The following is a 26,293-nucleotide window of genomic DNA, read 5'->3' on the forward strand; positions in this document are numbered from 1 at the left end:
AATAAAATAAAAAACTGTCTGAGAAGAAGGCAGTATTATAAATACATTATCTTATGTGAAATAATAATATCAAAACAACAATAGTAACAACAACAACATTTTTTATTATTATTATTATTATTAATGTTATTGTTATTATTATCTTGGATCAGACACGCTCGACTATTCGGGTCTGATCGATCGAACGTCCTGCGTCACTGTGTCACGTGTGTTTTTAAACCTCCGGCGGGTGGACGCGGGTCGAATCCGCTTGTCAGCGCGATTGAACCGGATTAAACTCGTCAGGCCGCCGGTGACCGGAGGTAAACATTAACCAGAGCACCGGGCGGGCGTGGACGTGTCACAGTGTGTCCGGACCGTGGAACATGGCGGCAGCTTCCTCCTCGGTGCGCCTCAGGGGACAGATGTTGTTCAGGTGTTCAGCGAAGCAGGCGAGCAGGTGAGCTAGTGTGGGCTAACGTGGTTTTGTTCGAACCCGGAAGTGATGCACAACACAGACGCTCCCTCGAGTGAGTGGTACATTCAATTCACGTCATTAATTATCAATGAGCTAGCTTCAGTTAGCTGCTGCAGGTAAACACACACACAGTGAAACAGACTGTTCTGTTTGCTAGCTAACTTTACTTCTAACCAAACTTTGACCACTTTCTTCTCTAGCCACGATTCTGAAGTTAGCTCATTCGACAGAAATGTAATAATCTCATATTTTTTAGCTTTACTGATTAATTTAGTCCAGATTTGACAATTTTGGATAAAGTGGTTTGTGATCAGAACCTGTTCTGATGAAATTAGTAAATTAGTCCAGTTTGACAAGTCTGGATGTCTTTGATTGAGACCTGCTCTGTGGTCTAAGTATGATTTAAAAACTATGAATTGTCCATTTTATTTATTTCCCCCAAACCACACAAACTGTGTTTGACAGAATCTTGAGCGTCGTTGTGATGATTCAGTTAAATTCTGATCAGTCAAGGTTTACTGGTTGTGAATTGTACCATTCTAGTATTTTCACAAAACCGAAAAAGTTTCAGAAATTCGAAACGTGTACAGTGACTTTAAATGTGTGTGTTTGTCCAAACAGGCATTTTTCCAAACCAGCTCAAATCATTTACAGGACCTCTGAACTTTGTTCTCTAAAGCTACACTAAACCAACATAAAGTACAGCTTCACCATGTCGACTTATCAGTGCCCCGCATTGTGTGTATTTCCTCTGTGGCTGATTGCATTAAGGTTGTTTTTTTTTTTTTTTGACGTTGTTGTTGTTTTTAGGTGAGGGTGCCATGGGAAATTCATTTCTAATTATAGTTCCCAATTAAAGCCATTGGCCCATGAGGTTATTAAAAGAAAAAGACGTCCCACTGACCTTGAAAGTTTGTGTATTTCTGGATGATAAAATAAAAGCTTAGGAAGCATTTGTGAATTAACAGACGGCCTTGAAAGTCCTACAAGAGGGTGAACATATGTTAATATACAGCTCCCTAATCCATAAGTGGGCACATTCCAACGGTTCTCTTTAATTTAGATCAGTGGTGATCAGTTTAAAAGTCAACGAAATGTCCTTGGATTTGATTTCCAGCTGAGTCTGGAAACAAACAAAATTTCTACCCACAAAATTAAAAACTGTGCAACTTTTTGAGTTTTTTTGCTTTGATGCCACTGTCGTCTTCTTCAGGTTGTTTTTCTGGCAGAGCTCTGTGAGTACAGCCTGAACGCACTCACTGATTTGTATCTTATTTTTCTGCTCTGTGACTTTGAGAGAGCGACAGTCATGTTCATTTACTGAGTGGAGCCTGTTAGATTGCAGCAGTAGCTGATAAAGTGGATGATATCCCCTTTTTATTCCCTCCGGAGTGAGTGAAAAGAAATTGTATGCCAAAGACTCAAGCTACCACACTCAGCCCACTCACTCATACAGTATGCAGGTTTTTTTTTTAATATCAAATCATATTTGCATGACTATCTTTTAGTCCATATGTCATGTCTTCATGTTCCTTTTTAAGTTTTTCTTTTTTCCCGTCGACAACTTCTCTGCTGTTCTGCGTTGCTGCTTTGAGCCTTTGTGAAACTTTCTTTCTTCTCGTTCCTGTGTAGGAGGTTTTCAGAGAACGGCGACAAAGGCTGGTTTCGTTCCTTATTTGTGCACAAAGTCGATGCCAGGAAAGATGCCCACTCCAACCTGCTGTCAAAGAGGGAGACCAGCAACCTGTACAAAATTCAATGTAGGCACAAGACTTTTAAACATAGTTACATGTGAGGGTTATTTTTCTTTTTAAGAATAAGGTCTGCACCAGTGAATTCAGAACATAATGTATAAATTCCTCTGCAGAAATCACAAGTTCTTGTTCACCAGTTTGGCGTTTCTCAACAAAAGCTGTATTCTTTTATTTATTTAAAAACATCATCAATGCGCACAATAGCTTGGTGGGAATTCTCCGGACAATATCCCACTGCTCTCACACGGGCTCACTCGGACTTCTCCAGAGTTTTTATGAAGGGCTCGGCAGGATAAACTCTGACATTCTGTCGGAGAACGTCAGGAGCAACTGACTTTGACCTCAGCGTTCTCACACACATCCCCTTCGGATAATTTCAGCAGAATAGCCAGAGTTCAGTGTCTGAGAGCAGCTCTGTTGTTACGAAATGGATTGTTCTCAACCATCTATTATATGTAATAGCTTATTTGTGATACATGCATCGCATATAGGCAGCAACAAGTTTAAGAAGCTTGAGGAATCAAATCTGCAAAAATATGTAATCGACATCAAAACATGTTTGTCTGGTTTTCTTTCAGTCTTCGGTGATAACTGTGTCTATGTCTCTTAAAGAAATCTATCACTCTCCCTGAGCTTTGATGTTTCTCTTGGCGTTCGTCAAACCATGTGGGGATTTCAATTTGAACTCTCTATCAGCCGTAGCCTATAACCTATTGAAAGCGAATCTCTTTTGTATATGGAAGTCTTTGCTGAATTGGAGTGTGAAATTACTTTGTTGAAGAATTTGATAGTTGCTTGTATTTAAAAAAAAAAAAAAGTCTTAGTCTTTCTTTCTTTCTCTTTTTTAGTTCACAATATCAAGCCAGAGTGCCTGGAAGCGTACAACAGTCTAGAGTAAGTGTGTTCACTTCTTTTCAAAGATTCTCTCCATTACCACCACCGATCAAACTAATCAAATCATTCAATTGAAAGGATCTAATATTTAGCCAGTATTTCTATAATCAGGTGTTATATTTCTATATATTTTTGGAACCAAGTACCAGCTAATTCTATTTCACTGAAGACCCAAGTTTAGGGTTTCCCCAGTTAACAAGATAGTCTTTATTCCATCGTAATGGGATTCTTGCAGAATCATAAGATTAATTTAGCATAAAATAAATGAAATTGGAATAATGTCTTTGGGTGTAATAGAGGGTTGGATAATCGTAGTGCCCTCTTGTTGGTCATGACGGTGAAATGATAGTTTATCATTACCCACATTCAGGGAATCTGTGTTTGTTTGTGTAAGGGAAGAGTTTTTATCTCTTTATATTTTATGCTGACTCTAGGGCTGAGGTGCAAAACAGGCTCCATCAGGACCAGGACTACCCATGTGAGGTGGTCGGGAGCTGGAATACCTGGTACGGAGAACAGGATCAAGCTGGTGAGCAGCAGTGTGACAGGAAACATGACGGAGAGTTTATGAAACACGTCCTCTTATTGATCACAGTCAGTTTCTTATTTCCTACTGTATAGTTTGGTTTAAGGCCTCACACACGTGTTTTGAGTGGCTGCAGTTTGTCAGAAAACACACAACCATATAACTCTCTTCCAACACCTCTCCTGCTACATGTGAAAGTTTACAGCGTGTTATATTCTCTGAAGTGTGTTCAGTAACAAAGTGATCACACAGGGGGACGGAGGTCCTGCTTCTCTTGGCTGCGTGGGTGGCATCAGTCCCCGCACAGTCCTACAGTGACATCTGCTGTTGTTTTGCTGCAGTGCATCTATGGAGATACAAGGGAGGTTACCCAGCCTTGACCGAATGTCTGGAGAAGTTGAACAATAACAAGGTTTGCTACAAAAGAAGTAGAGCTCATATTCAAAGTTGAACTGATTTCAGTTTTATCTTGACATAACTGTGGTCGACTGTAGAAAGGTACTGCACAGTAAATATTTATTTCATTGTCTCTCTTCAGGAGTATTTAGAATTTCGGAAAGAGAGAGCGAAAATGTTGATTTCAAGGCGAAACCAGCTTCTCCTGGAGTTCAGCTTTTGGAACGAACCTCTGCCCAGAAAAGGACCAAACGTCTATGAAATGCGCACATATCAACTCAAGGTATCCACATGACCTACATGTACTTCACCCCCTCAATTTTCCATTTGAAAGAAAAGCCTCTACACCATCTGAGAGTGTGAACTATATGAACCTGTATTATTGATGTTGCTTTTAAAACAGCTTGAATGTCTGGAACCTACTGAGGTAGCGCTCCACATGGACGCCCGCAACCACGGCAGATTGTACCTTTTCAGTTTAATATGGTTCACTGTGTAGAATTTAGTGAAATCTAGTGGTGGAGTTTCATATCGCAGCTGAATTCCTCTACTTCATTATTAACACACTGCAGTGTATATTAATGCCAAGAGGTTAGATATTGTGTGAAGTACCATAAAACAATTTTTATATGTTTTCCATTGTAATATTTATACAAGATTTCTTCGACTATGTTAATGTTTTAACTCATCACATGTTTCAGCCGGGAACCATGATCGAATGGGGCAACCACTGGTAAGACCCAACAAGCTTAATTTAAAACTTTAACTATGAATCATATCAACTGTTTTAACTCTTTTCCCAATGAAGCCTTAATTATCTGAGGTAATTATCATCGCTACAGGGCCAGGGCCATTAAATACCGACAGGAGAACAGTGAGGCGGTGGGCGGGTTCTTCTCACAGATCGGTGACCTGTATGTTGTTCATCACTTGTGGGGTGAGCACACACACACCCACTGTGAACACATTGGTTTTTTAAACAGGTTTACAGACGGTCACTCATTGTTGTTAAGTGAAATGCAGCCGTAGAAAATTGCAAAAGTGAAAAGTGCAATACGAGTAATACCATCCTAAACATTTGAGAACAATACATTTTGTTGTATTATTTATAATATTAAGAAGAAACTAAATACTTTTCTCAAAAAGTGTTTTCCAAGGAAGAAATGACACAAGACAGGTTGATAAAATAAGTGATATATATATATTTATTTATTTATATCACAAGGTCATGTACAACTGAAGTGTGTGGAGATAATGTTCAGAAACGTAACCGTTTAAATGAAGATTGTGCCTATAACACATGGTAAATGTACATGGTTCATGGTAAATGAGAAACATTATTAAGAATTACAGCTTCTTTGGCTTTACTCAATGAGATCCATTAAATGTATTAGATTAAACTGATAAACACGTGATGGGTGCTGTGGTTTGATAACTTTTTTTTGTCGACAGCTTATGAAAGCCTTCAATCCCGGGAGGAGACGAGAAACTCTGCGTGGCTGAAGGAGGGATGGGATGCAAATGTGTATTACACAGGTGGGAGAGAAGCACTTCATCCACATACAAATCTGAGTCAAAGCTTCCATGTTTCTCATTGAATAACTTTTGTGTATCATCTTTAAATATATAGTTCAGAAGTGCTACAACTTCCCTTAAACTATTTAATATTTCTGACATATATAGAATATAAATCGTGGTGTTTGTGAACAGAAACGTCACAAGTGTTTATTTGCATGCAGAGCAAAGAAATGTGGTCACAGGAGACACGTTCAGGAAACACATGAATTAATACAAGGACAGACAAGTGAAGGGCAACGAAAACATAACCTCCTTGGTGGTAACTTTGAGAGAGGACTTAACAAATCACACGTAACAGGATAAGGTCATTTATTTCTTTAAAAAAAATAGAAACGTCCAGAATGTCTGTGTTGTTTTTAACGTCAGCTCTAACATGTCTGTCTCTGTCTGTCCTCAGTGCCTTTGATTAGAAGCATGGAGTCTAGAATAATGATTCCCACCAAGAGTTCACCATTACAGTGAGACGGAGACAAACAACCGAACGACCACAGCTCATTCACTGACTGCCAGAGCAACGTGGAATGAATCTTGTTCTTACTGATTGTGCTTCTTTTTAACTGCTGGGTGATCTCTGTTACTACCATGGATGTAAACAAACACTGATGTGAATTTATTTCTGAAAATCTTGAACTACGTAATTTTCCAGAGGATTAGGTCGAGTACGTTGACGAACTGAGTAGGTAAAATACCAAATTACATTGGGCTGATTAGAGTAATTTACATTATGAGATGCTGCTTTTTGTTTTAATCATGACTGAAGAGAGTTTATATGTTTTTCACTGTGACAAAATAATGGCAGTTTTTTTTTATGTCTGTAGCCAAAGAATCACACTGAGCTTCACCACTGTGAATCAAATATTTAATCAAATAAAGCTTGTGGACTACCTCAATCAATCAAATATCTGATCACTGTAATGATTCCAATAAACCAAGATGTGTGAGGAGCCAATGAGGGGCACGTGTTTACTTTGTAGTCTGAAATGACCACCCTTCAAAATAAAAGTTGTCAAATACATAAAACTGTGCTGTAAAATGAATCACACTTCAATGTTTGAAAAGGGAAACTGCATCTTGGGAGTTGTAGTCAGTGAAGTTTTTGTGTATAAGTGTGATACTTACAACTTTTCAAACATTTTTAAACATTTTCAAGAGTTAGAGTCCGACGTCCTTCTGACTAAATCATTAAATCATGTTAAGAGAATGACCAAAGCACTAAAAATGTTTTCAATTAATAGTGAAGAGACGACACAGCTGTTAAGGAAAAATAAGAGGAAGGAAGATGAAGGAAAGGCGGTGTACACACATTTGTTATTCCAACCGGTTTGTTTTTCCTGTTCAGTCAGACATAATGGTCAAAGTTACGTGGGCACCTGAAAACTACACCTTCATTTTGAAGCTGTTTCTGGAACTGATGTAAAAACATCAATTTGCAGGTGAACAGGAGGGAGATGCATGGAAGCATATTGCATTCGCTTGAGAAACAAAAAGCCTGCATCTTTCAGAAATAGAGAGAAAAGAGAGCAGACACAGAAAATCATCAATTCAGTGAAACTTGTGAAAAAAAAGAATAGAATAGTGTTTTTCTCGTGGAAAAAATACAATTAACTAATTTACCCTGTCAAAAATCTGAAAAAACTTCTGAATGAAATCAGAAAAGAAAAAAATGTCATGAATTCATTAAAATTGCAGTTTTGTTTTTTCTTGTGAAAACAGAAGAAATAATTGGTGGTGCAGAGAAAAACAGTTCAGATTCGTGTTTCTTCTGAGAACAGATAGAAAATTACCTCTTCCAGGAAAAAAACTGAATTTTATTTCTGGGGGGGAAAAAAAAAGAAAATGATCTAATTTTAAAAAAAAATTCTCTCACAAAAACAGAAATAAATAGATTTTTGTCAACACGCCCCTTTAATTAAACCCTCTGTCTCACACACACATTATTATAATATGCTTTTATTTTGAAACACGTGACGGGCTCCTGCAGCTTTAAGACGAGGGGGCGTGTCCCCCATTTGAATATACAGTAGTTGGAGGAGCCTGAGTCTGTTTTTCGTCTCTGACTCGAGCTCCTGGAGGTTTAATCCGTCAGCATCTGGCCTGAGCTCAACATCTGGATGATACGACACAGATAGGAGGCGTTTTCTCACACACACAGACACAGACACACACACGCGCGCGCACACACACCGAGGAGACTGCACCCACCGACAACATGGATCTGCACATCTTGGACCACAGACTCCGGGTCACCAGCATATCCAAGAACGGGCTGGTGAATTTCACACACCCGCTGATTAAACTGATCTTCCTCCGGAACCGGACACGGTGAGAAGACTGTGTGTGCGTGTGTGTGTGTGTGTGTGTGTGTGTGTGTGTGTGTGTGTGTGTGTGTGTGTGTGTGTGTGTGTGTGTAATCCAGTCCGGATATTTGAGATAACCTGCAGAGCCTCTTCATTCATTGGGTGACTGAGCTTTTCCTCAAAAATTTGCCTGTGCATGTCCGGCTCTGCCTCCATGAATGATGCACTGCAATGCATGAGGCTTCTGGGAAATCACTCCACTGCTTAAGTTAGTTCATGACACATGTCAATGTTGGGAAAACTGCAAATCGGCCGGGATGGGAAACTGCTGAAGAGTGTGTTCTAACTGTGGTGATTACATTGCACGAGTTATGTGACCTCTTCCTATTTGCAGGGAAACCGAGACCTCGTACATTAAAAGCCCTTTGGTTGGTGCGTGCTACCAAACACCTTAGGCAGCATGAAGGGCCCCTCCACTGTAGCCGTGGCTCACATCAGGGGCCGCGTCCTTCGGAGGCTGCGTTTCAAGACCGATTGCGTCACAGTGGCGCGACTGGTCTGTCCGGATTCGAAGGGTCCTCAATGTATGGTGGACAAATGATTCATTGTGCTTCAGTGACTGTTTTTCAAAAAACTGCACAAGCATCTGAAGAATTTACTTAAAGTACTCGGCTGAGCAGCTAACGTTATGTTAAAAATACACCAACAGTCTTTAATCATCCAAAGAACTTTTTCGTCCGTAGCTCTGTTGCTAGGCGTCACCTTTAAGGGCCGGACGGTCTCATTTCGCCTCGTCCCTCGCGGTCTACGTGGTCGATGAAGGATGCAGCTAGCGTCGACTGTGTAGAGCGGGTCCTCCGAAGGAATGCGGCCCCCTGAATCATCGCTGCTTGTATTTTGGTGGGATCCTGTTTCTGCAGCACAGCCTTGACCCTTGACCTCCTTGAACTCCCGACAACCGGAGTGCGTGTCGTCCAGATCTCATGTTTGTCATCGGCACCAGTTTTCAGCTAATCCCTGGATATCCTCCCATTGTTATGCAAGTGTTTGTTTTCTCTGGTTGCCCCACATGTGCACGGCTTGAAGATGAGCTCCACATCTGTCCTCAAGCTGCCTGTTGTGACACAGGACAGCGATCGCTCTCATGTCGGAGTTTAAAAAGAAGGCGAACGTCAGCGGGAGATTTCCCTCCTCTCATCACTCTTGTGATGCCAGATATGACACCGTCCTCGAGGGTTTGCTTCATCCTGAGCATCCTGTTTGTGCAGCACGGCCCTTTAATCATCAGTTCTCTCGGTAAACATGATGCATGATGGGATCATGACCCTGGAGAACGCTTCTTCTTGTCAGTATCTTGTCACCACATTTAAATCTACATTTCTGCCACATGAGTTCATACCTGGACACATGTCCGCAGCGTGTCACGGTGACTCCCTCATAAAAGCGTATTCTAAGGAAACAAGTAGTCACTGTGTAACTAGCCGTTGAGTTGCATCAGCACTGGTCCACAGTCAGTTTTGTATTTCAAAAGCACGAGTGTACACTTTAATTTTAAACAGGCTCTTTGAATCATTTAGTGTCTGTTTGAAAAAAACAAAGTGAGCTCTCAGTGAACTGGAAAAAGCAAAAGCATGCAGAGGCTGGGATTAGCAGGCTCGTCTGCGTTGTTGTGCACACGTTGGAGTTATGTCATCATTGTGGTTATGTGGATGAATTTCGCCTGGTTTTTCCTGTTCTTTTACTAAAGCAGGATTTTTCTATTGAATGGCTGATGCAGAATGGCAACTCAGAACAACCACAGAGCAACAGAACACGAGCCCGGTCGCCTCGGTTGCCGTCCTCCCTCTCTCAGGCCCCTGCCATTCATTACAGAACAGCTCCGCTCTCAAAGTGATGTGAAAGCGGTCGTGAGCAGAGTGTTAAAGACAGAATCACTTCTCGGAGACGTGTTGATTTTCCTCCAATAGTTCTTAAGCTACTTTAACTGACTTATGTTCCCACTCAGATGAATTTTCTCCTGTATTTTATAGTATAAACACACGTAACTCATTGTTTCTTATTACAAGGTATAAAGACATCATCTATGCTTTTAATGTTAAATAGACGTATGTATTTATATTGCACAAGGAGCACAGCCATCAGGGGCCAGTTGGGATTTGGAGATGCTGGGAATCACACCACTGTGGTCAGCGGACGACCCTGTCTACCTCCTGAGCCACAGCCACCCAATGACTTCATAGTATTTTAACTTCATTTTATAATTCTCTGATATGACATGTTATGAAAATGAGCACAGATTCCACAGTACACTGTGTACGTTACTTTCCTTGGATCAGTAAAACAAATTTGAAAACTCGACTAAACATTTCTTATATTTGACGAGGCACAGCCTGTGTACGATCAGCTCCGGTGTTAATCTGTGGAGCTCAGCCGTGCTTGTAGTTCCTCAGACGACAAATCGTGTCAGTGTAAAGATATTTGAGAAAAGTGAGCATTCGTTTTCTTTATCTCAGGGTGCAATTGATGGATCTCGATGACACCCGGCATATTTAGGAGACTGATATCGATGAGTATTGAATTTGACTGTTGGGGCCACTCCAGACTTAGTATGTTTTAGTCTTTTTTATTTTAATACGAGTGGAAACTGCAGAACATCACTGAAAGTTCCAGGAATCACATTAGAGTTTAATGTTTGAACATACGAACACATTTATAGTTTATGTGCGCAAGGACTGGTAGTCGTGTATTGTCCATTGTTGTTGTTTGGAGTCTGTGGGTGTGGTAATAATTCAAACACAGTGTATCAGCTCAATATATCGGTGGAGCTGTTGTGTGGCTTCAGCCCTGCAGGCTCCACGCAGTCCTTTCTTCTCTCTGGGCGGCTCGCTAACGAGAGCATGGCTCGGAACAATGCCTCAGCTGATCCAGAGACGCAGCGGGAGTTTTCCTCTTGTCTGCTTCAGGGATCGTTCAAGGTTCGGGGCTCTCGGTCCCCTCGTGTACACAAGGCTGCACCCCCCCCCCCCCCCCCCTGCTCCCTCCCCTCGAATAACAAGCAGCGATTTCCAGAAGAAAAACTTTCCCTTTGTTCTAAAAAAAAAAAGTGGAGCCCATGAGAACGCTGTGCGTTTGTAGGAAGCTGTGAAGGCAGCTTGGTCGGCCGCTGACGACGGCTGACAGCTCGAGGCTCCACACACACTTCAACTTCAGTTTGCTCCGCTCTTATCGTGTTTTCTCAGCTGGAGCATCAGTTGCAAACAGTTGCTCTCCAGCCGTCACTCCCTCACCTCCGTTACCGCCCGTCGCTCTGTGCAGCCAGATCAAAGTCCAGACTCTTGTGTGCTGGGTTTTCATCTTCCCCTGGCTACCTGTTGCTTCCTCGTCTCCTCTCGGTTGTTTCTCTGTCTCCTCCTCCTCATGTTCCTGCATGCTTCAGTGGAAGGGAGCTTGTTTTGTTGAGTGCTATACAAACATGTGGAGTTAGTCAGTTAATCATTGTTTTCCTCGGCCTACAGACTTGCCTTCAACTGTCTGACCTTAGAAAAGTGGAACCTGACAGCTCATCAGCAAATCTAATTGATATACGACATTATACATTTATCGTTAAATATAATGTGGTACATACTGAGCTTAACAAAACCCTTTGTGTTTGGTACATGTCCTTCACTGGTCTGGTTTTCTCCTTATGTGTTGATGTGGAGACAAGGGGAGATTGGAGGGTAAGGGCAGAAAGCTTTGTTTTGGGGATGGGTTCTTTGACCTTCAAATTTCAATACGCATGTATTTGACAAAGTCATCCATCCATCATCTATACCGCTTATCCTAAAGGGAGGAAACTACCTGCGCATTTCTCCAACAAGAGGTGTCAAAGTCTTCTCTTCCTCTTGATTTCATAAGAAGCCTTTGGGTCGTACTCGTGGGTTAAAGCAATCGTCCACGGGCCGATGACGAGGGTTAAATAGTTATTGTAAAAAGAAGAAAACATTGCGAGGCAAATTCATTTCCCATTATACTTGTCAGTTTTCTGCATTTTCATCTGTTAATCTGCACAAACAGAAAGACAAGCTGTCTCGTAGATGGATTTCCCAGTTGCTCGACAGCACACAACCAGTTTTTGCTGCCTTGCAGGTGTAATTTAAGAACCTTTGCCGACTCCTCCAAAAACACCCCACACTTGGGGCTTAGGCGCTCGGCATGCACCACCTGCAGGAAACTGCAAAGCTGGGGAAGGTGAAGGGTCCACAGGAAATGAGGGGGGTATTATAACACAATGGGCCGGCCGAGCTTGCCAACACAGCTGGTAGTTAGTATTACAGTGTTCTCTGTCTCTCTGTGGCGCGATTGTCCCATCTCATGGAAGGGATTTACTTTTTGCTGACTCGGCAGTTTTGCCGTCTCGCTCAGGCTCCTGCTGTAATAACCTCAGCTGACTGGTAATCAGAGGAAGAGGAAGGTGTATCTCCAGAGAGACGTTTTTTTAAGAAAACAGGAATATGTAGCACTTCCTTTTCAGGGATTCAAGAGAAAACAAAGAGAAGACGCTGACAACGAATGACCCATCGTTTATCTTAAACAAAGAATAAAAGCAGCACAAACTCAATGGCTGTGTGTGGCATTTTTTGATTGGATCCAGTGACCCTCAAAGAGTTCAGATGTTTAGATAATGGACATATGAATGGATGCTGAGCTGAACTGCAGCGTGTTCCTTCAGATTTCTGGAAGGTTTAATCTGTAGCTTTAGTTTGTCATTAGCAACTTGATAAATCGGACACTCTGTCCAAGAAGCTTAAGGGCCAGTCCATCTCCTGGGTGACTCAGTATTTAGCTCTACTCCAGTCTCTGTTTTATACCAAACATATTTCTTTGGAAGTAGAAGAATCAAAGTATATTGGCCTCACAATCAGATATAATCCAGGAAAATGTGTATCTCACTGCCCAGTTTATTCCTTAGTCTGAATCTCATGGGCCTAATGCTTCCCCCCTCCTGCACCCCTGCTTCTTTTTTTTTTTTTTTCAACATTTCACAAAGGCCACATTCAAAAGAACTGAGCACTGTAGCCGGACCAAGCTACAGCCTTTGAAAGCAAATGGTTTTGGCCCCGAGCCCAACGGAGACACAAAGACCCAACTGGAGATAAAAAGCAAAGTAAATTGTAATCAAGGGATTTAAAGGTTGTGTTTAGTAGAGAGCAGCTTGGAGATCCCAAACAACAACTATATACCAGCTGTGATTTTCTTTCCTGTATTCACTTTATTTATTTTTAACAGTACCAGTTGGACTAACGGCACATTTTCAAATAGTTAATGCGAAAGGCTCTTTTTCAGAAAAAGGTAGAATCAGATTGTGGATGACTTGAAGCTTTGCAAACTGCAGCTCTCAGTGGTTCTGGTGCAGAGATGTTTCAGAAAGTTAGGAACTTGATGTGTTTACACACAATCGCATGAATTACAAAGTTGTATATATTTCACAGTCACAGTTGTTGCTCTGCCCTTCCTGTTTTGTGTGTTACCATTTGTTGTGGACAAAGCAGCGACGCTGGAATAACACCTAGCTTGGGCCCATGGTGTTAATTGTGTGACAACTAGTCCCGAACCCTGTGCACATTTCGGAGAAACTCATTTACCCGATTCCCAGTAACTGTTCTTATGAAGATCCCAACCTCTTTTTTTGTTGGTTGCCGATGAATGACACCATTCTTCCACTCTCTCTCTCTCCTTCCTCTCCCCATCCTCCTTATCTTCTGCCTTTTTTCTCAACTTCTGACTACGTGCCTCTCTCCATCTGTTCTTCCTCCCTCTGTTTCAGATGCAAGTTTTTCAGCCTGACAGAGACACCAGAGAACTACACAGTCGTCCTTGACGAGGAAGGATTCAAAGGTAAAGCACCCTTGAGCATGCACATCCACAGAGTCACTCCCACTCCAGCCCCACACTGAACCATACACGATGCTATCACGTTGGATCGCTAGATTACGAGCATCACATGTACTGTAATATTTTGCACTAACATAAATGATAAAAGAAATTCAATGACGGACGCCACATTTTAGGAAATTACTGTTGAATTCATATTTGTAAACTGTCCGTGGAGGAGGTCAATTTAAAACCCAGGTGATGTCATCAGAGTTATCTCAGGATTGGTCAGGAGGCTTTCATTTCTCGTTAGAAAGGCTGCATTAAAAACCGAGGTGTGGACTTTAGAGTCGTGCATTGTCGTGCAGCTCCTCCAGCGTTCCAACAACACACCCTTCTTCTGTTTAAACATGCAACATTATCAAAACATGGTCATGAACTCGTGTGTGGTTTTGCATTGAGCCACAATATTCTGTTGTTTCACCGCTGCAATGTTACTTCCTTCCTTCCTCGCCCCCCTCGCGTGGTGGGATGGGTGTAGACAACCACGAAATGAAGGAGAAAAAAGCTGCATGAGGAAAATGTGTTTTGAAGTAGAGCTTAAGCCACGAAGAACTTTTAAATGGTTTCACAAATTAGAATAGATTTTCCTTGCTTACAACTTAAAATTGATCTCAGATCAGTGAATGAGTTCTGCACGATTCACTGTTGCTATGTGTGGATAGTAAGAGAGCCGACTGTGCTGCTTCTGACTCATCAGAGGTCAAGTGTTTTCATCGGGAATCAAAGTTGAAGCTTCTCTAAAACATTTTCGTGAAACATGCATGTGCATTAGTGTAATGTTTATAGACACACAAGCGTAAAACACGTTTAGTTCTTCTGCAAGTTAACAGCGTAGACCAAACTAAAGAGTGCTGATTAATCACTTCGTTCCTGTCTTTATTTGAAAAACTGTTTTTACAATCTGGAGAACTGTAAACAAATCAAAAACATAACTACCCTGAAACACGAGAGCATTTCACAAACCCTGCTTCAGTGATATCAGAAGGGTTCATCTTCCTGTTGTGTTCTGTAAAGTGTCACTGTGTTTTGACCCTCGGGGCCACCGTAGATAACAGAAAGGTCCACCTCTAGAATGTGCCCGTCTGCCTGTGAACACTCTTGTGAACATTATAACTTTCTGTGTACAAGTTAAAGTCCCATCCGCTCCTCTCCCAGCCATTATAACTCGTCCTTTTAAACAGATGTAGTTGTAAAGGCATGTATCGCCGCCGGGTGCTCTGCTTCTCCCTCTGTTCTCCTCGCCCTCCTTGTAACCGAGTGCCTATTTTAAGAGGTGAAAGCTGGTGTAGCGAAGCCACAAGGGGCCGTCTGTGACAAATTACGCCAGCCAGAACAGTGGGCCTTTGAAGGGGAGGAAAGAAAGAGTGTTCACTGCAGGAGGTAGACAACATTTTGAAAACGTGAATTGTTTCTAGTTAGCTGAATCGTAATGAAACCCTGACCAAAACACTTTGATCCGTCACTGGAGGGTAGAAGATGCATATTCAAGATCAAGGAACGTTCCCCTCGTCGAGTCAGCATTCAGAAGTTTACTCAGATCTGTTCAGAAGTTTTACTTCACCTCTAAGTTGTAACTGAAGCGTCTCTCTCTGGAAATTCAAATAACCTTTCAGAACACAAAGTATCGGAATATCGTCTCGGTACGTCAGAGGAACCTCACCACCCTCGACTTTCAAATTCCATGATGGCCCCTTTGTAAATGCACAGTAGTGAAAGTTTTTACTGTTAGTTAGCACCTTGGTGTTAATGACAATGCGTGTAATGCTGCGCATTATGAACCGTTTTTGATAAGAATGTAAGCTTTGTTCTTGTCTTCTCCTATCAGCTCAGGTTATTCAGGGGTGATGTCATTCTGAGAGGCGAGCTCCGAGGTGTAATGCGGCGTAACTAAGCTAAAATATAAGTCGTCTACCAGGGCGACAGCTCCAGTCGCAGCACCCACACAGAGGAGAGAAGTCTCTACTTCATATGTAATTTCTCTGAGAGCAGACGTGTCTGAGGACATGGAGGGGCAGAGAGGATGGGGGACGTCTCTGAATTCTAGACAGTGTGGTGGTTTATGAGTTTAGTTTCATCACAGACGTCCCAAACCCAAGTTGACTCTAGGTACGCGTTCACCCTGTGAGGTCCAAAAACACTAGGCGTTATTATACATGAATTTATATTTTTTTAATGTAAATTTGAATGTGATTTTAAACCAGCATCAATGTGTTTCATCAAAGAACCGTCATAATTTAGTTCACAGCTCAAAACACATTGACGTGTTGCAGAATCACACTTTGGAACTAAATTACAACCGCAGTATCTCATTCTCCCAATTCCCTGTTTGCTCTCTGGACCGACACCTGTTGTGCAGGTAGTTGGCAGCTTCCGTTTCGTTCTCACCTCAGGCAGAAGGGGGAAACACCCTGCTGTTTCTTCTGGCTCAGAGACTCCGAGGAATGTCCCCGTCTGAGCTTTAAACCTTCCTCACCACCTCACTGGGAGCACATGAAGGCACAGGTCATACTGGTGCTGGTGGCCTCTCCGGAGCGTAATCCTTACTCGTATATCGTAGGCGGTATAAATAGCAGGGTTGTTTGAGGTCTCTGTGGTGAAGGAAGAAACAGGGGGTGGGGGGGAGAGGAAGTGTCTACACTACAACATGCAGCAGACAACAAATTTGTGCCTTCGTGATGAGGTGCGGATGCTAGAAGGGGTTTTACTCTCGAAGCTAATAAATTATTGTCGTTCTTTTAGAAATGTTGTTTGAGTGACGCCCCGTCTGTAGATCATCTGCAGTGGTTCTGTTTTTGCTTGTTCCTCTTCACTTTATTTATCTTTAATGCAGAAAAAACTGAAATTCTTTTTAGAGCTGATGTTTGTTTGGCTTTATACTCTCACATCGAACATAGAGCTGATGCTAGCAGCATCTGTAACGGGGATTTAAAAGGTTTTTAATTAATCGTTAATTAAGTAAACATTTTTATTTAATATATATATTTGCCTCAGAGTACTCAACACTCTGTACGACATCCTCTGCGCAGAACCCTCGACAAGGGTAAACCTCAGAGAGAGAGAAGTGAAGGTGCAGAGCACATCATCAAAATAACATATAATATTTACAACATTCATGAGAAGGACAGTGTCTGACATCAATGCATGTTGAGGTTTATTAATGTTTTATCCAGTTTTAAACGTTCTCATCAAACTCTGTCAACAGGAAGTTAGGAAGTTTTGCACCTGCAGAGTTTGCTCCTCGTGGGAATATCTGTTTTTGTTGGTGTGGCAGTTGCACCGTTGTTAAGTTGTTTGTGTATTGAAATTGTTTCTCTTTTTGGTGACACAATGAGAATGTTATAAATGATCTGAAGGTTAGACGACATCTTTGCGGCTAAATTAAGACAGTGCACAAGTATTTCTGTGGCGCACTGATGTAAAGATAGGGGATTTCAAAAAGACAGTTGTAAAATGAAATTGTCCAAATTGAAGGAAGCATATCGATATCCTGACTTCCCCCCTTCCTGCTGTTAATCATTCTTACCCTGACCTGCCAGTTAAAACTCCTCATTATTAGTTTATGTTTCTGTGTCTGTTCATGTTCATGTGCACCATTGCACATTAGCATAAATCTTTGCCATGCGTTCCGCGTAAACCCACAGCCTTTCCCATCTTTCCTTCTTCCCGCCCAGAGCTTCAGCCCTCGGAGCACCTCAAGGTAGAAAGCTCTATCTGGCTGCCGCTCAACGTGGTCTCCAACGGTAACGCCTCCAGCAGCTCACAGGCTGTCGGCGTGACCAAGATCGCCAAGTCGGTCATCGCCCCTCTGGCCCAGCAGCACGTCTCCGTCTTCATGCTGTCCACTTATCAGACCGACTTCATCCTGGTGAGCTGCGTCCACGTCTGTCTTTTGTCACTTCTTTAGCTTTTGCTGGTAAGGCTCGTTTTTTTAAGATGGAGTCAATTTTCTAAACTCTCTAAATGTATAGAAACTCTTTTGAGGTGTGAGGCCTTCTAAGCTCCTGAGCTCTGCCCGTCCAGAGAAGCCACGCATGTCCGCATGTTGTCCACTGAGCTGACGACACTGAAAAGTTGGTTGATGTATTAAATGTGAAAGTGTTAAGTTGGCAAAAATAGATAACGGACAGACAGGTGTTGGTGTCAGCAAGAACATGAATGGTCGATGTGCCAGTGGAGCTGAAGTATCCCGTTAATACTGTGTACTGACCCTGTGCGGCCGGTGGATCAAGGTGTATTTGTACATATTTCAAGGTTTCCCCATGAGTATTAAAACTTCTCATCTATATTGTGCAGGTGCGAGAGAAAGACCTGTCTGTCGTCGTCAGTACTCTGGAGGAGGAGTTCAACATCTACAGGGAGTCGGGGGGAGAGTCGGTGCCGGTGCACTGCCAGGATGTTTCCGGCGGACTCCAGAAGAACGGCAAAGAAGGTAGATCCGGCTGAGACCTCCAACAAGGAAGTTGTGTTTTCTCCCCTGACTGTTTGTTTGATTGAGCAGGATTACTGATAAAACTTGGTGTGTGTGTGTGTATTGGCTCAGCTCAGAGGAGGAAGTTTAGAGTCCTTTAGCACCACCATCAGGTTGTTTGTACAAAGTGTGAAGAGGCTCCTCATCATACAGGAAGTGCTATCGAAACTAGTCAGACACATTCTCTGGAACTGAAGGAGAAACTCGAGGAGTGTTGCAGTCGAGCCTAAACATGACTCACACAGGAAAACTGCTGCTTGACAAACTCTATGTAAATCCTCTTGACATGTTGGAGTCGTGTTTTTAGAAAGTCGCTCTGACAAAGGTCAGAATAACATTTCTGAAACTCGGATTTGAAGACATGAGCAGATGCAGAACATACGAGGAGGTGTCGTTCTTTCAGATGTCACACATTTCACACCACCTCAGTTTTATTTATGCATCAGAAATAAGTTTTGACAGTCACTTAAAAAAAAATCTGAACAATAAAAATACATCACCGCCACGTCGCATTGAACGTTTTCGGCCCCAAAATCAATTTCTGGCCCGGAGAAGCAGTGTTCAGTTTTGGTCAGAGAAAACCGCAGGTCGGCTGCAAATCTTCCAAATGAAAACCTGTTTGTCACGGCTGTTTATTCTATCAAATATTTAATAATTGATTCCACTGCACTATAACTTTGTTTATTTCTTAATATTTCATTTGTTCACATTTTTTTTCAATCACGCTTATTTGAATTTATTTATTTTTTGTCTCGTGTCATGTGCTCTACATATAAACTAGCTTCGCCTCAAGGGATTAAAACCCATTAAAAAGCTCTAAATGCACAATCCACAGTGTGTGATCAGCTGTGCAGCTCGAATTCTTTCAGCCTGTGAAATACGCAGCGGGATTCAGTCGCTCATTCTCTGTAATCAAGCTACGGACACTAACAATGACTCGGCTTCAAAAAAAAAGGGGCCATCACAGTTGAGCCCGGCCTGTGTGAGCTCCGAGAACAGTGGTGCTTCCTCATGGTTATTATTTTTCCAACTTGGCAGCGGTGCCACAGTTTTGTGCCTCATTGGTTATTTGAAGCCTCCATTGTTCTGTAATCTGTGTGAATGGAATAGAGAGAAAAGGTCTAATGGGGCAACCAGACCATATGAATATCAGAATGCTTACGTCCCAGCAGCCGCCAGCTCTCCACTGCAACACGGCTCGGAGAAGTTGAAACCACTTATTTATGGCACCATGACAGGAAATGTCATATTTTAGAGGTGTTGTGGGGTTTTTCTTGTAAACGCACAAACTTTATTTTTGCACTTAGGGTTATTTTGAACACACTGTGACGTTCCAACAAACATTTCCTTTACATTTTAACACTTAACATGATAGTTAACCAACCTGTGGATCATTGTGCAGCGATCATATGTCTTTATAACAGGAGGAGCCGGTTGTACACGGACACCTGCAGCGCTGAACAAAGCCGTGATTAACTTTAAACAAACATTTTATGGTTCTGTAACGACGACAGGACGGGACCTCGCTGCTTTTATATCACAAAGGTTTTCAAGGGAAGTTGTTTTCATAACTGAGGAGAATCGAACTTGAATTATGAAACATGTGCATCGATCATAAGTTAGAGGCTCTGAAGAGAATTTTCAGTGTCTACGAGGAGAATAACTCAATTATTGAGGTGTTTTTGTGGCTTTTTACCAAATTCAAAATATAAATCTGTGTAAATCTTCTTTTACATGAATGAGAATACAGAACATGAGACGCACCCCAGTGTTATTGAGGCCTGTAACGATATGCACATGCTGCCGTCCTGTCCCAGGCTTCTAGAAATACCTGAATTAATAATATTTCAAACTCTTTAAGATGAAACATGCAACACGGTCATTGATCCAAACCCACTCACAGTTATTCTTGTTGTTCCACTGGAAGCAAACGGTCCCACATCATTGCAAAAGATTCACAACTCTAATGTCCTGAACAAGACAAGGAGACACTTCCTGGACACCGTGAATAACTTCACAGTCCTGCTCTTTTTTCATTTCTGCAGCTAAAAAGCATGTGAACAATTTGTTGTATATGTTTATGAACCTGTGCATAAACTCAAATAAACATATTTTATAAAAATTAACACAGCACATGCATGTTGGACAGAAATTAGAAAAATCACCTGCACAAAAGTTAATTCGAGAAAATATGAGATGAATTAATTTTCAGGACATTGATCATCGTTTTATTGTTCCATGTGAAAAGCTGTTTGTATAAACCAGTCCTCGTCTCCGTCCTCCCAGCGATCCAACCCACGGTTCATCCGGTGCTGATCCCCCAGAACCACTTCTGCGTCATGTCTCTGGACCCGGACACGCTGCCGTCCATCGCCACCACGCTCATCGATGCGCTCTTCTACTCCAGCAGGTGAGATGCAGCTCACGTCGCTGTGCGACAGCTGGAAAACACAAGGTGGCAGCACATGATGCAAAGTCAACATCAGCCCATTGACTTGATGTCACAGATTTCCCTCACATTTGATTTATTTCATCAGTTTCATGATTGCTGTTTATTCTATATATTTAACACATGTTATCCCAAACACTGTAAAAAGTTTCATGGAACTACTTAATGTCAGTAACGTAGAAACAAAATGCATCTTAGTGATTTGTTCTCTGAGAGTTCAACCTTCTGTTCCCTTTAAAACTCTTTAAAACTTTTATTTTACTCATCTCTCATAAAAACACATTTTTTTATCAATGTGCTCTTTTCCTGTTTCTGATCTTACCGTCTATATTTTCATCATCTCATAATGTTTTACTATCCAAATTTTTCTCTCTTCTCATCTGTATCTTTTTTCTGTATCTGTGCTCGAATTGCTTTTTAACTGTTTCTTACTGTTTGCCTTCAATTGTGTTAATTGAAGGCACAAACTTTTTGAAAGCAAGTTAATCTAATTAAATGATTGCTGCTGAATGTGCGTCCTCTTCTGCAGCCCTAAAGAGGACACGCACTCGTCCCCCAGCCAGGACTTGGACTGCATCAAGTTCTTCTCCTTCTCACTCATCGACGGCTACATCTCACTGGTGATGGACACCGAGGCTCAGAGACAGTGAGGAACCCCGACTTGTGCTTTATTAAAATTTAAAAACAGTGGATAAAGAAATCAACAGTTATTTCCACACTGACCGCAGCAAATCGATTCAAAGTACGATTTTTAAAGCTCCAAGTCGAAGGGACCAGATATTTGTCAGACATTAAGTTTGTGTTTGCTGCGTTTTATCCAGAGATCCCTGTAAGAACGCTCTATACCTGGTGTATGGTTGTGTGTTGTGATACGTGGACGTCAGAGCTGGATCTCTTGTGTTCTAGGTTTCCCGCTGACCTTCTCTTCACCAGCTCCTCCGGGGAGCTGTGGAGAATGGTGCGTATTGGAGGACAACCGCTCGGCTTCGGTAAGGCCTCCTCGTTTTCAAATTCCTCGACACGCGTTAGGTATTTTATTCTACGTAGACTATAGAGGATGTCAGTCGCACACCACTGTCCTCTCCTGGCGTCAGAGCGGAATCACAGTAATGACATCTTGGAAATCTTATAAATCATGTGACTAACAAGCTGTGTTGAATATAAATTCATCAGTTTACTGAAAAAAAACTAAAAAATGTTAGAATATAGAAAGAGTTGTGATGCCGGTGTATTTATTTTCATAGTTTTTTAGCCTTAATGTTGATGCACATATGTTATAGTTGTTGAGATTTATTTATTTAGTAATGAATAATTAGTCATTTTCAGAGTTGAGATTGAAAACTTATCTAAGAGGTTTTAAAACTATTCGAACGGGAAAAGTATAAACCTTATTTGTTTTTCTTTTATGCCACTTACATTGAGATTAATTCACATTAGAACTAGAACTGTCCAGTCGAGCACATGACGTGACCGATTACTGTCCTGATGTGTCACAAAAGGCTCCTGGAACATGGGAATCCAGATGTTGTCACAGATCTCCAGATGATATTTCTCCTCTGTTTTCCAGACGAGTGCGGTATAGTCGCCCAGATATCTCAGCCTCTCGCTGACAGCGACATCTCGGCCTATTACATCAGCACTTTCAGCTTTGACCACGCTCTGGTGAGTCTGACATCTTCACGTCACTACTGCTATTTTTACAGGAGTCAAAAATTGAAACAGACTCAAACATGTATTCCGCTCAGCTCAGATATTTAGATTTTCATTCAAGGTCGTGCTCTGTCTGTGATGGAGACAGGTGACAAGTGGGCGTACGTCACCATTAGCAGGATTCCTGTAAGGTTTAAGGTGATTTTTTTTTTTAGTGATGCAGTTGATTTACCTTAGTGGAAAAAGTGTATTTTTAAATCCTGTAACCTTAACCGTGATAAATATCATCTACTCATTCCGTGTTCTTGATCTTGATCAGTCTGTGTCCTTATTTCGGGTCACTCGTAAAGTTTCAGAGAAAAAGCTGCAACCAGCGTCACCACAGGCCAAACAAACAGTTTGTACAAAGGCTGCGACAAAATAAAAAAAAAAAACATCCATTTTTATCATCTTACCTCATTTTGACTCTTTGCCTAAAGATTCTTTGAATTTCGAACGTCATAAATTACTTCTTGAATTTATTGTTCAAATAACATTTGTATATTCCTTCTGCATGTTTGGCCAGATTGATTATTTAAAGAGGAAATTACATTTATAATATATTGTATTGATATAACGGTGAGAATTTTATTATGTGGCCTCATAAATATTTATCACTTTCTATCTTTAATCTCTAACCTTTGGTAAAAGAATGTAAAAAAAAAAAAAAAAAGTGGTGAATTTTAAGGTTAACTATATACATTATGATGAAACTCCACAGTGGTTTCATGTTCTCCTGATTATTCACTGTTTGACGACTCATTCAGAAACTCTTACCACTGTTATTATCTTGGAAATTACCAAGAAGAGTTTATCTGGGTAGTATTTTTTTTCCCCTTTAACCCTTTATCACAGAAGTGACAGTGAATCAGAAACTTTCCACTTAATCATTGTCGTAAAGGCATTTTGTGTTAATCTATGTAAATCATCAGTGAAACTTAAATATTTTGATACTGGACTCAAACCGTTAAAAATACGTCTCCCTGTCCTTCGTGTCATTACAGCTGCAGCGTTTCCACAAAACATCTTGATCAACCTTCTGCTCTTTCGTCAGTAATACTGAGCAAGTGCTCTTTTTTAGGCAATTGTTGAGATTTTTTGGAAACAAGTGTGTAACTCACTACCTGTCTCATGTCATCCTGTGTCTCACCGGACCTGACTCAACCACAAAGTGTGAAAAGTCCTTCCACTTGTAGTTCTATATTTACCCTGTAATTATTATCTCATCCTTTTAATTCCAGAATGGTTTTTAACCGCAGACTAATAATACAACATTCCATTTATAAAAACATTAAACCCATAGTGATGTGATGTCACTTCCACCTCGCTAAGTTCTGAGAAACTCTCTGCATCACAGCTGCCTGGTACTTACAGTCATAGAGAAAGACTGCTGACATTACAATCATTATTCTAATCAGTGGCAGTAGTACAGATCTATACAACATAGATATTGTGAGTGGTCTGCTCCTCTTCCTTCCGTTTCTTTCCTTTTCAATCCAACCGGTCGAGGCAGAATCTCCACTAAATGTTTTTTCTTGAGATGAAGTTTATACTTTGGGATTCTCTTTTGTTCCTTTTTTAGGGTAATGCCTAAATTTGTTGCAAAAATCCCACACACGTCTGTAAAGAGGAAGAACGAAGCAGAGGGAAGTCATCCAGAAAGCTGCGGATGGAGTGGTCACAATAATAATAGAGTTGAGGACATTTCCTGACACATAACGGCACAAAGTGGTGTCAACAGAACATGTGAATGAACATGCACAGATGGGAGGATGGGAGGACGCTGTCTGGCCCATGTTTTTCTGAATGAGTCTGAATCATTGTATCCTCCTTAAAATCAGAGAGAATTTTCTCACACCAGTGAATTTCACGAGAAAGTGGGAGAATTCGAACAAATCCGTAAACAATGGTATTGTGTACATGTAGGATTTGTGATATGAGGCTTTACTCAAAGAGCAATTTGGTCTCGATCACGAAAAACTCACAGGGCTTCACAACAAACGGTACATTTACAATGAGGTTCAGTAAAAAGGAGGATGAAGCAGGAGCAAAAGAGAGAGTGAATATTAGAATATTAGAATATCAGGGTTGAGTCAGTGACTGCATTTACATGGACAGCAATATTCCGACATTAACCCAATTAAGCCAATCGTCTGAAAACGACTCTGCCACGTAAAACACGTTTTCTGATTATCTCAACCCAATTAAGATCAAACTGTGAATAAGCAATAATCAAATGAAGACACGGAGAGATTTCTGACCGTGGTCACATGATACAGTATGTACTCAGTATAACCTCTTCACAGCACTTTGTGAAACTTGCAGAATTAGAGAGACAACACCCAAAATGGCACAATAAACATTTTCAGGTTGAGCAACTGGTGGAATAAGTTAGACGTAATGATGCCAATGGAATATTCTATGAGCGACAACTGGAAACGCGATCATCTAAATAATGTCTAATTCTGAAAGGGGTCAGTAGTCAGAGTAATGTCGTCCACGTGAGCGTAGTCGTCAGTGTTTGAAGTTTGCTCTGCTCGCAAAGCTGTTACCACTTCAATTCTTTTTGTCCCAGGTCCCTGAGGAGGACATCGTGAGTGTGACGGACATGCTGCAGCATCAGAGGAAGGAACCAGCCACCAGCTGATCTCTAAAGTCCCCCCCCCCCTCCCCCACCCTCCCACTTCAGGTGTAGTGCGGCGGCAGAGCGGCCGGAACGGGAGGTTAACTCTGTGCCTAGACTAGCGCTGCATCTCCAGCAGTATTAACTCCTACGAACTTCCGAACACCAGAAGCTCCTCTTCTTCGTGGCGTTCACGTCGGGTTTGTCTGTGCGGCCCCCTGTCTTACCTTTCCGAGGATGGATGCACTGAGTCGACGGGGGCCCGCGCGCTCAGACATGCACATTGGCTCCTCAACACACACACACACACACTTACTCGCACAGTCAAACTCACAAGCACAAAGTCATATAAATAAACTTGTATGATCATTCTCTAATGCCGGATCGGAGATCTCATGGATTGTGTGGTTGCATCACTGCAGAATATCCTCGCATACATCTCACCAGTGCTATAAACAAACAATTTAGTCTTCCAGTAATGTGTATAATCATAACGCCATGTGTCTAAGCAACCCTGTCTTTCTTTCTTTTTAGTCGAAGTTTGCAAAAAAGCGTAGGCAGTTGTGTGAGTGCTGAGTCATTCTCATACAGATCACTCGCGTTGGTTTGAAATGAATGAAAGTAGTTGTACGATATCAAAAAGACTACGATCAGGAGACTTGGTCAGTATTTTTTTTTTTTTTTTTTTCAAGAGGTCAGCATTTCTTTACTATAGAAGTACCAGAGGTCAATAACACTATGTCTTATTTCTTTTGTTATTTGCACAATAAACTTTTAGTTTTGCTGATTTCACGTAGCTGTTTTCTTTTGGTACAACTACATTTTGTACATCTTGAAGTAAAAGTATTCTGTAAACATTTGTAATTTTTGTGCTGCTTCATTCAATAAAGAATATCGGAAATATCTTTGTTGTCAAATAGTGATTATCTCACGAGTGGCGGACAATGAGGTATAATGAGGCTTAAAAGCTTAGAGGAACAAGTGGATAAAAAAAAGCAGCTCTTTGTTGGTACTCTGTTAAATTAGAGGTATCTTAAATGATGTTCACTTTGAAACAGTTGATTTGATCTGAAGAGGAAGCATGAAACATGGAAAAAGAAAACAGGACCCAGATCAGAGACCTGCGGCACACCGACGGACAAAGCTTCCATCTAAGAGGTAAGAAAAAAAACCTTCACTTTTCATTCAGTGTTTATGAACAAATAATCGACCGGTGTCAATAAGTTAGATGGAGCATTTATCTGTG

The 26,293-nt window shown here is 41.4% G+C and overlaps 2 protein-coding genes across 2 annotated transcripts; both read left to right on the plus strand.

Annotated features, from left to right (window-relative positions):
* The first annotated feature begins 216 nt into the window (after positions 1–216).
* On the plus strand, positions 217–6,554 carry nipsnap1 (nipsnap homolog 1 (C. elegans)). Its single transcript, XM_020098987.2, has 10 exons — positions 217–439; positions 2,090–2,217; positions 3,060–3,105; positions 3,540–3,634; positions 3,973–4,043; positions 4,170–4,310; positions 4,729–4,760; positions 4,870–4,964; positions 5,480–5,563; positions 6,003–6,554. Exons 1-10 carry the CDS (start codon positions 366–368, stop codon positions 6,065–6,067), a joined length of 831 nt encoding a protein of 276 aa, XP_019954546.1. The 5' UTR covers positions 217–365; the 3' UTR covers positions 6,068–6,554.
* Positions 6,555–7,624: 1,070 nt separating this feature from the next.
* Positions 7,625–25,950, plus strand: castor1 (cytosolic arginine sensor for mTORC1 subunit 1). Its single transcript, XM_020099007.2, has 9 exons — positions 7,625–7,927; positions 13,709–13,779; positions 17,490–17,683; positions 18,112–18,247; positions 20,573–20,696; positions 21,265–21,381; positions 21,642–21,724; positions 22,303–22,397; positions 25,000–25,950. Exons 1-9 carry the CDS (start codon positions 7,815–7,817, stop codon positions 25,069–25,071), a joined length of 1,005 nt encoding a protein of 334 aa, XP_019954566.1. The 5' UTR covers positions 7,625–7,814; the 3' UTR covers positions 25,072–25,950.
* The last annotated feature ends 343 nt before the right edge of the window (positions 25,951–26,293 follow it).

The sequence above is a fragment of the Paralichthys olivaceus genome, chromosome 4, assembly GCF_024713975.1.
Source record: "Paralichthys olivaceus isolate ysfri-2021 chromosome 4, ASM2471397v2, whole genome shotgun sequence".
In the NCBI taxonomy this organism is placed as follows: Eukaryota; Metazoa; Chordata; class Actinopteri; order Pleuronectiformes; family Paralichthyidae; genus Paralichthys; species Paralichthys olivaceus.